At 43.2% G+C, this 10,621-nt stretch overlaps 1 protein-coding gene across 3 annotated transcripts in view; it reads right to left on the minus strand.

Moving 5' to 3' along the window:
• The window catches only part of TRIO (trio Rho guanine nucleotide exchange factor), a 258,906-nt gene that overhangs the window by 92,791 nt on the left and 155,494 nt on the right, over positions 1-10,621 (minus strand). For all 3 annotated transcript variants that reach the window (XM_033154381.1, XM_033154382.1, XM_033154383.1), the window contains exons 21-27: positions 9,250-9,372; positions 6,352-6,546; positions 6,076-6,191; positions 4,735-4,801; positions 3,997-4,106; positions 1,991-2,060; positions 867-956 (exon numbers count right to left, since the gene is read on the minus strand). In XM_033154381.1, coding sequence (XP_033010272.1) covers positions 867-956; positions 1,991-2,060; positions 3,997-4,106; positions 4,735-4,801; positions 6,076-6,191; positions 6,352-6,546; positions 9,250-9,372 — 771 coding nt within the window. The remainder of the gene's footprint in view (positions 1-866; positions 957-1,990; positions 2,061-3,996; positions 4,107-4,734; positions 4,802-6,075; positions 6,192-6,351; positions 6,547-9,249; positions 9,373-10,621) is intronic.

A 10,621-nucleotide genomic window follows, 5' to 3' on the forward strand; every position in this document is an offset into this window, starting at 1 on the left:
CTCTATACCAGCTAGACTAAGTTATAATACTCAGAATATAATGTTTTAAGCCCCTGTATGTATTCCTGAGCAGTTCGTGCTTCCAGAAGCAGATTTCTTCTTTCACTTATGCCTGGCAGAGATATACTGTGCCCTGTCCTATTTCTGCAAATCCTACAAGCACAATACAGTTGATGGTTTCAAAGAGGAACAAAGCGCTGTATTTTAAAGCAATTTCTGCTCCAGCTGTTGAAATAACAGCATATTGATATTGTGTGTGTGTGTACAACTAGGGACGCTGATTATATTCTTGCTGAGTTTTGTTTTTTTTTAAATGTCCAGGATAGAATGACCACAGGACAGTTTATAATGCCACTCACAGAGAAGTTTTGTGGCTGATGGGTTCTAAATAACTTTACAATATAATAGCAGCACCCCTTTCGACGAGGCATCACAAAGTCTACAGGCTGGTAACTTTAAAAAATGAAAAAAAAACTAATAGGATATTGCTCAACTCATTATGAACTTCTAGTGTCTAAAAACCACACACAGGGACACCGAGGGGTCTCGTTCGTAAACATACAGTGGTACCTTGGTTTAAGAACAGCTTAGTTTATGAACAACTTAGAATAAGAATGCTGCAAACCTGGAAGTAGGTGTTTTGGTTTTTGAACTTTGCCTTGGAAGTAGAACAGGTTTTGCTTCCTGTTGAGTGTGTTCCATTTGTAAATTGAGTCCCCCGCTGCTATGGGAAAGCACGCCTTGGTTTAAGAACGCTTTGGTTTAAGAACGGACTTCCGGAACGGATTAAGTTTGTAAACCAAGGTACCACTGTACTTTCAAAAGGGTGAGAGATTTAATTCAAGCACAAGGGTCCTGGTACTTACATCAAAGTAAGCACCTGCATGCTCCAGTATCAACTGGGTAGAGTCTGGTTTGTTCTTGCAGTAAGTCACATACATCTGGAACTTATCTGCCTGCAAAAACACAAACAAATTTTGAGCGTTTTCTTCCAAACGTTACATCTGATTCAAACTTTATCTTGCAAAGGATCATTTTCTTATCCTGCTCAGCTGGGTAAGGAAACTTGCAAGAGCAATTAAAGAGGAAAAGAAAAGTCAGGACATAAAGTTAAAACTGAATCAGGCCCCGACACTCATCCATTCAGATGTGCCACTGTTATTAACAAAAGTGTGTTTAACTTTTTCAGCAGGGGGCCAGTCCACTGTCCCTCAGACCTTGTGGGGGGCCGGAGTATATTTTGGAAAAAATATGAACGAATTCCTATGCCCCACAAATAAACCAGAGATGCATTTTAAATGAAAGGACACATTCTGCTCATGTAAAAACACCAGGCAAGCCCCACAAATAACCCAGAGATGCATTTTAAATAAAAGGACACATTCTACTCATGTAAAAACACGCTGATTCCCGGACTGTCCGCAGGCCTGATTTAGAAGGCGCTTGGGCTGCATCCGGCCCCTGGGCCTTAGTTTGGGGATCCCTGGTCTAGCAGTTAAAGATTCTAACCATGAATCTAGTCTGCCTCAACAAATTCCAAGGATGCACCATGAGTTGCCTTAATTTCTTCTAACATTGCTGCATTTTGATCCTATTTTGTGCCTCTTTGTATTGTTTAAAACTGAAACATAGAATTCTTATTTGCATTCTGCAAACCATTTTCTATGCCCCAACACTATTTAGAGTTGGCTCTTTAGATTGTATCAATTTGGCAATTATTAGTAGTAATTTGAAAAATCAATAGAAATAAATGTCAGAAAAAAATTAAGTTGGCTCTTTATAGAGCTGATGGACCCCATTAGTCTTCAGCTTCTCACAACATAGGTATCATGTCTCTGAATTGACCTATTTTTTTCAGGGCAGTGGTGTCACATGTACAGAGGGCTGTTGTTTTTTTAACAACATCTCTCTCTCTCTCTCTCTCTCTCTCTCACACACACACACACACTCTTAACTGATTATTTGCTATAGAAAAAATCAGCTCTCTTACCCAAGTAACGAAACAGTGACCGACATCTTCAGGAAGCTGCTCATATTTTTCTAGCTCTTTCAGGAATATACTGAAATGACAAAATTATTTTCAAAATCCTTGCCCGATTTTCATTAGGATACCCAAAAAATCTTAAGTAGTGGCCATAAACGTACATATACCCGTGAAAAACTATCTGTACAATCCAGTTTCAGCTGAAGTATTTAAATTCGACTAATAGTAACAGAAGAATTAGAAGGATGCTACATGTTTTGTATTCCCTCGCAGAATTAAATGCAACTTCGAAATTGCTTTACTTTGGTTGGATCACACAACCAACACGTTACAGGAAAAGTGTGATGACAGCAGCAGCAGCCAAGCTTCATAAAACCCACTTCTACTCTACTACTAAAGGCTAACTCAAGCTGCCCCCAATTGGGCCTTGAACACACAGTGGGTTATAACAGAGTTAGAAATTATGGCAGACTGTGGAAACCCAATTAATATACAGTGGTACCTTGCTGTGGTCTAAACCATAAAGCCTAGGGCTTGCCGATCAGAAGGTCGGCGGTTCGAATCCCCGCTACGGGGTGAGCTCCCGTTGCTCGGTCCCAGCTCCTACCAACCCAGCAGTTCGAAAGCACGTCAACGTGCAAGTAGATAAAAAGGTGGGAAGGTAAACAGTGTGTCTGTGCGCTGCTCTGGTTTCGCCAGAAGTGGCTTAGTCATGCTGGCCACATGACCCGGACAAATGCTGGCTCCCTCGGCCTATAGAGCGAGATGAACGCGCAACCCCAGTGTCGTCTGCGACTGGACCTAAAGGTCAGGGGTACCTTTACCTTGGGTTATAAACACTTCAGGTTACACTCTGCTAACCCGAAAGTAGTACCTCGGGTTAAGAACTTTACCTCAGGATGAGAACAGAAATCGCGCGCTGGCGGCAGCGGGAGGCCCCATCAGCTAAAGTGGTACCTCAGGTTAAGAACGGACCTCCGGAACGAATTAAGTTCGTAACCGGACGTACCACTGTATCTCCCATCCTGATCTAGTTTCAGCACAACAGTGAAGATGAGCAAATGACAGACTCCTTGTTACATACTCAGAACTGATTTGGCTACAATCCTGGGTGGCATACTGAGGAGCCAGGATAGGGCCTACAGACAGCCCCAAATCTGTGTATATGTCCACACGGAGCAGAGGCCTCCATACAGGTCGCATTAAGATCTGAATGTCACTCCTTAAAAGGTGCAGGAGGGCGAGAGAACTGGGTGGCACAGAGCTTGTTTCTGGTGCCCTCCATTCCAAACACACAGAGGACCCCGGTACAAGTATGTTCCTGACGTTCCAGCTTGTGCAGAATTGGCAAAGATAAATCTTGTAAAAAATAGGGCTCCCCCGCCACACAACAGTGGACGTCAGATGACTGCTTTGGTTGCAAGACCTGGTTGTAATAGGAACTGCATTTGTTCTTATGTTCAGGGCAACATTTCAGAGATTGTGAGAATGTTTTTAAAAAACAGAAAAGCAACATCGTTTTGTCAACTGAATGCTCCAGCATTCCTCAACTCCTCTCAGCGGGTATCTTGTTAACAGGAGGGCTAGGTGTGATTTTTGTGCATTGTGATGCAGGTATCGCCTCATACAAATCCTGAATTCAGGCTGTGCGCTCGAATTATGGCAAGTTCACCATTACTGATTTCTGAAAAGAGCTTTCTGCAGCTATCACCCCATAAATGAAAAATGAAATGTCATACTTTTTCTGCAAAGAAAAAGAAATCCAGAATATCCCATTCTCTACCAGAATGAACAACCTGGCATTTTGCACTTTCGTTCTGGCCTAGAGATTTAAAGTCTATTTTAACCAGCTGTTTAACAAAAAGTGGATGCCACAGGAAACTGAAGATTCACCCGTTGCAGCTACATACTCTCTCAACACATTTACGGGCAAATGACAACCATATATTTCTTTACAAGTGTGAGAAATGCATTAAAGTCAGTCTTTACTGACATCAGGTCTTCTTACTCACTTATTGTGGAATTCGTAGATTTCCTGCATGTTTCCGAAGATAATATGCTCCTTATTGACAATACCAGGTGGGATCTCTTCAACGCCACTTGTTATTTCCCATAGATATGTCTGGTCAAAAGCACAAGACGAAAGGGGTGAACTGCGAATTTGCTTGAGGGTAACAACTCAAAAAGCAACTGAGATATACAAGACCACACCAATATCTGTAATATATGGCCATATACAAATTCATTTGTATATGGTTTTATACAAATGAATTTCTAACCATAGGCAAAATACTTCATGGTATACATGAAGTCATAGAGTTTAAAATCCAAGCATTGCAATAGCTACAACGGGGAACACGATTCCTCTCTGGTTTTAACAATGAACAGGCATTTCTGCCCAAAGAGAATGGGCCGGCTCTCGAATGTGCGATACACATAATGGAAGCATTAGCAGAGGATCATCTCTTTTATAGAAAGCACCAAAGCCTAAACAAAGGCGGCAGTCCGCTCACGGTGATTCCTCCCCAAAAATAAGAAGTGTAAACAAACTGTGCCCACGTCCAGCTAACATAGGAGTTTTGCAGCAGCAAAACAAGATGCTGGTGAAGTCAGCAATAGCTGCCTAGTACATTTCTGTTGACAAACCGGTCCGCTTAAGATGCAAGGTGGCGCAAATTGGCCCTTCAATTCTACAGCTTGCAAAAGTTCTACGTGAGACCCACCCCACATCACTGTGGTCACACACTTACATCCAAACACTCGCGCAGATCTCTTACATAAGTCTTCTCTGTCTGGATAAGCTCAGCCATAATGAACCTTTGAAACAGAAAGGAAACATCAGTGTGCTAGAATTGTCAGACATCGCTCAGCTTTTGGTTTACCATAGCTTTATATTGGGAATGGGAAAAGCAGGACAGGGGTCCAGCGCACAAAGTAATTATAGGAGGGGGAGAGAGAGAGAGGAGTTTATTTGTTTTAGCTGATTCTTAAGCAGAGGCAACGTTGGGTCAACAGTCCAAGACCGGATAAAGCATGGTTTATGAAGACTTCTCCCTCACCCTTTGAGCACCAACTTTGGTGCAGTTTTGGCACGGAGATGGTAGCTTGGATTAAGCCAGGGTTCCCCGTTTACTCTGCTGTAAAGTCAGTGAATAAACCAGGAAAGTAAGTCACTTCAAGCGCATCCACAGAACGCACACAAAAAGCGAGAAGTGACAGCATTGGGATTTCCAGATTGAGGACAGATTCTTAAAAAATAATAAACCATGTATTTTTGGAACCCTTCGATTTCTCCCTTTTTCTTCTGTACATCATGCTTGGTTTACTGTCCTGCTTTATCGCGTATATGGAGAATTTCCAAAAGCAGAACTTAAAATTTACCATCTATATAGGAAGAGAGCTTTTTTAAAAACAACAACAACAACAAAAACATTTAAATTGTCCCAGGAAGTGTTGATCCAATTCTACAGAGGCATCATTGAAACTGTTCTCTGTAATTCTATAACAGCTTGGTACGGTACAGCCTCCAAGAGAGACAAGAAAAGGCTCCAACAAGCTGTAAGAATTGCAGAAAGGGTAATTGGTGTTAGCTTGCCTTCAATAGAGACAATTTATGCTACCCGAGTTAGGAAGAGAGCAGAGAGAATTGTAGCAGATCCTTTACATCCCGGTCATCATCTGCTTCATTTACTTTCATCTGGACGTCGCTACAGGACTTCATATACAAAATCGGCCAGGCACAAGAATAGTTTCTTCCCTTGTGCCATTAAATTGTTAAATTCATAGTTGTATAGCTTAAGGGGAGGTAAAATACGGGTGGGGTTTCTTTGCTTCTTTGTATTGTGAGAGGAACAGTGTCTGTATGTTTACATTGCAATGTAGCCGAAACAAATTCCAAGTATGTTGGAAAATGTACTTGGCCAATAATAAATTATTCCTATTCCTATTTCATCTACTCAAAAGGTTAGCTCCTTTCAATGTATAAGGCTAGTACTGGAAAAACACAAATGGTGCGGGGTGGAATATCAAACCACACACGAAGCTAAACCATGCACAAAGATTTCTATAGAGTGTGGAAAACACTGCATTACTCTTTCCTGCGGGCAGACTTCCTCTTCTCTTCATTAAGCTCGTGAGCAGCATCTCTCAGCTTCACCTCTGACCCAGGGACACTGGCTGGGATTATATCCAGCTGCAGGCTTTTACTCTGAATTAAGAGGGGGAAGACAACAGAATTAGCAGAGGCAGGGGGGAAAGAGAAAAGAGAAAAGGCAGCTGTCTAGTAAGGAGCTTAAGCAGCCACACTAAGCCAGCCCACGTTTCTGCTAGCAGAAGAACAAAAAACCAAAAAGCCCTGCAGCACTTACCGATTTATTGGAATCCGAAGAGATCCCCAGGGCTTTCTCTAAAGAGGTCCTATATTTTTCCATACGCAGAGAGAAGTCCCTGTATCTTTTGTCCACCGCTGTGACACATTTTTTAATCTCCGCTGCATGGGCATGCCCCTTTTCACAAAAGCCGTCCGCCAGCTGTATCAACAGCTTCACCCTCTCTTTGGTTTGCTGTGGGAAACACAAAAGGCAGAAAGGTAGCAAGTGGAGCAGGACGACACCTATACAGTAAAAGAAGGATCCTCACAAGTGATTTACCAAATAGTTTGCAAACAAGATGAGGCATCTCTGAACAGCTCTCTGTCGCTCTTGCCATAACACACAAAAACAGGATTATTATTTGATTTCAAAACATCCATTTAAAGGAGGAACCATCTATTTTGAGTTTTCAGGGTCCTACAAAGTAAGGATTTGATGATGATGATGATAATAATAATAATAATAATAATAATAATAATAATAATAATAATAGTAAGAAGAAGAAGAAGAAGAAGAAGAAGAAGAAGAAGAGGAGGAGGAGTTTGGATTTGATATCCCGCTTTATCACTACCCGAAGGAGTCTCAAAGCGGCTAACATTCTCCTTTCCCTTCCTCACCCACAACAAACACTCTGTGAGGTGAGTGGGGCTGAGAGACTTCAGAGAAGTGCGACTAGCCCAAGGTCACCCAGCAGCTGCATGTGGAGGAGCAGAGACGCAAACCCGGTTCACCAGATTATGAGCCTACCGCTCTTAACCACTACACCGTACTGGCTATCTACGAAATCTGCTTCTCCAGCCTCACAGCTCAAGTTTATGTTACTCCAGATTGCTGATAAGCAAGGAACAAAGCAAGGAATGGAGAGCTAAAGCTTCTAGTCCTCGTGGTGACAGAGGAGAGCCAAAGAATAGTTCAATAGGTTTGCAGAAGTAAGGAGGATTCCTCGCAGCCAGCATATTTATATCCCCCTACAATTACCATTTTCTCCTAAACAACCCCCAAACTAATCCCTTCTTCCTGCTCATCACATGCCAATTGCTTTATGGGCTCCCCTTAACTAAACCATCCTAGATGACCTAAATATCAAGAATTGGAATAAGAAGAATATAAAACGTGATGTTGGTGTTGTCTTTTTTTATTAAAAAACAACAACAATGCACACAGAAGAAGAAGAGTTTGGATTTGATATCCCACTTTATCACTACCCTAAGGAGTCTCAAAGCGGCTAACATTCTCCTTTCCCTTCCTCCCCCACAACAAACACTCTGTGAGGTGAGTGGGGCTGAGAGACTTCAAAGAAGTGTGACTAGCCCAAGGTCACACAGCAGCTGCATGTGGAGGAGCGGAGACGCGAACCCAGTTCACCAGATTACGAGTCTATCGCTCTTAACCACTACACCACACAGAATCGGAGATAGCGTGATTCTATACACATCTGACTAAGAAACAGCAGCTGCCTATGATGAAAGCATGCATGAGCTTCCCCTATGTAGCCCCGTACGCTGGAGAGATGGAATGGGCAAAATAAGCGACTGGCTCTCTGACACAGCCTCAACTTAAACCAAACTTCAGTGGCACAGCTAAGAGCACAAAAGGTGAGATCCAATGTCAGAACCAGCAAAGATTCTTGTTAAAATTATTTACTACAAGCTGCCCTGAGGGCATGCTCTGAGGCACCAAACACAGGTCATAAACAAACAAACAAAAAAATTATATAATTCATTTACTTCTCAAGCACAGTTCTTCCTCTGGATCCTGCATTTCCTGAAACACATTACTGATAAACACCATACTCAAATTGTTTCAATACCACTATCAACTAGCGAAATGTATTGTTCGCATTCCTTTTACAACATAGCGGAATGGACTCCGTAGATACAAAATACCTGCAACTACACCGCTCACAAAATCCTTGCTTGCTCCTATATAAGCAGGATGCGGTTTAGTGGTCAAGTGCTGAGTTGTTCATTACATGCTTAGCTAGCCAACCCTTTATGCTTTCAGAACAGAGAGGGGACCCTGTTACAAAGCAAAAAGAGCGACCCGTGTTGCTGCCGCCTTCTTTTCCCCTTTAACAAGAAACTTTGGCACAAGCGGGCAAGACGCATAATGCAAAGTAGAACAGCAGCACCCCAAAACACAGAGTCATTTCAAAGAACTCCTTGGAACCTGAAGGAGCGTCTCCACCCCCATCATTCAGCCCGGACACTGAGGTCCAGTTCCGAGGGCCTTCTGGCGGTTCCTTCCCTTCAAGAAGTGAAGCTACAGAGAACCATGCTTTCCCTGCAGTGGCGCCCGTCCTGTGGAACGCCCTCCCATCATTTGTCAAGGAAATAAACAACTATCTGACTTTTGGAAGACATCTGAAGGCAGCCCTGTTTAGGGAAGTTTTTAATGCTTGATGTTTTATCATGGTTTTAATATTCTGTTGGGAGCTGCCCAGAGTGGCCGGGGAAACACAGCCAGATATTATTATTATTATTATTATTATTATTATTATTATTATTATTATAGGGGTAGGCAACCGCTGGGCCAAGGGTCACATGCACCCCTCAATTCAATTTCAGAGCCTGGGTGGAGAGAAGAAGGGGGGAACTCATGGTGGAGAAAGCCCCAAAAGATGAGGTGATGTAAGGAGGATGAAGGAGAAAGCTCTCTGCAAGAAGAGAGATATGTCCTTTCCTGGAAGTCTGCTTTTGTCTCTGGCTCCATCCTTCATCTGTATGCTAAGGGAAAGTGGCCTTTGATAGAAAAAGGTCCCCCAGTCCAGGTGCAGAGACTACATGTGGACCCCTTCCGATCAACAATGCGGCCCCACTTCTCCCAAAGAGATAAAAACAGGCGCAAGACACAGGAAGAAAATGGCAGGGGACCTTAACCGCCATTGCAATTTACCTTGGCCGTAATCTGAAATTCTTCATGCTCCTTCAGCAGCTCTTGAGTATGCTGGATACTGGAGCCGGTGGAAGTGTGCGTAGATAAATAAAATTCTCCATTGTCATGGATCCACTCAAGAGCCTAAGGGAGAGAAAGACCACGAAGAAGAAGAGTTAGACTACCTTTCAGCAGAGGCAACTTATTTCCTAGGTGTAGAATCCCATTCGAAACTCAGGCCACGTGTTCCTGGGCTTCTCCTAACATCGCCCAGGCATCTCCTAACATTATCCAAGCAGGCTGCCTCAGTGGGAGATATGACAAGCAGAGCTTGTCGCGTCACCTCTCCTGAAAGATCAGCTCCACTAGGCACTTCCTACCCCTGAATTGTTTTCAGCTGGTCATTTTAAGAACTATTATATAACTTTCAAGAAGTGGAGCCAGCAATCACATTTTACACCTTTTCCTTCCCCATCCCTTCTTCCTTGCGTGCCATGTCTTTTAGATTCTAGGGTCTATTTTTGTTTTAGCCACTCTGGGAGTCTGTTTTGGCTGAACAGTGGGGTACAATTGCACCAAATATAAATAAAAAATGCACCCAATCAATGCCCTTCTGTTCATGGGAGAGCTTTTAATCCAGTGGAATGGTCTTTTTTTTGCCAATTTGTCCCTCCTGTAACACCATCCTGCCACATGTCATCCTATTGCAGCGGGTCTCCAATTCTCTGGAGTAGATTGCTGGGGAGAACTGGAGGCTGGAGGATAGGAGGGAGAGGGGAGATCGGCAAAAATTGCCCTTCTCCTTCCAACAGAGGAGGCATCCATTGGATCAAAATCAAAGTGAATGTGCAAAGATTAGAAGCTGTGAATGATCCTGCGAACACCAAGGAGTTAAAGATGGCACGCCTTGTTAAACTTGCTACATCCCCACCTTTTCCCTTGCTGTAGTAGTTTAAACTGTGAACTTGTTGGGGCACCAACCCATGTTCCCCCCAACCCCCATTGCTTATGTTACTCTAAACAGCAGTGTGCGCATAGTGGCTGAGTTATTTCTTACCAATAATAATTCATGTGAGTCCCTTGAGCTATGTGTATAGCATTGTGAAGCATTGTCTCTCCCCCCCCCCCCCCCCAACATGGAATGATCCCTGCAAATAGTTCCAAGCATTGTCCCACAGGAATCCAGAACATTTCACCGGAACGGTCTCTTGCGTTCAGATAGAATGAAATAGTTCAGGATCAGTGGGAGAGCGGCCACTTTCTGAAGGGTAACTTTGCAGGAGAAATTAGGAGATGGCGACGCTAAAAAATGCCACAGATCTCATAATCCCTGAAATGAGGTTAGTTATAGGGCTCTCTTCTTGGTGGGTGTTTCCTGTTTCGAGACTTTCTG

Source organism: Lacerta agilis, chromosome 7 (assembly GCF_009819535.1).
Source record: "Lacerta agilis isolate rLacAgi1 chromosome 7, rLacAgi1.pri, whole genome shotgun sequence".
NCBI classification, from domain to species: domain Eukaryota; kingdom Metazoa; phylum Chordata; class Lepidosauria; order Squamata; family Lacertidae; genus Lacerta; species Lacerta agilis.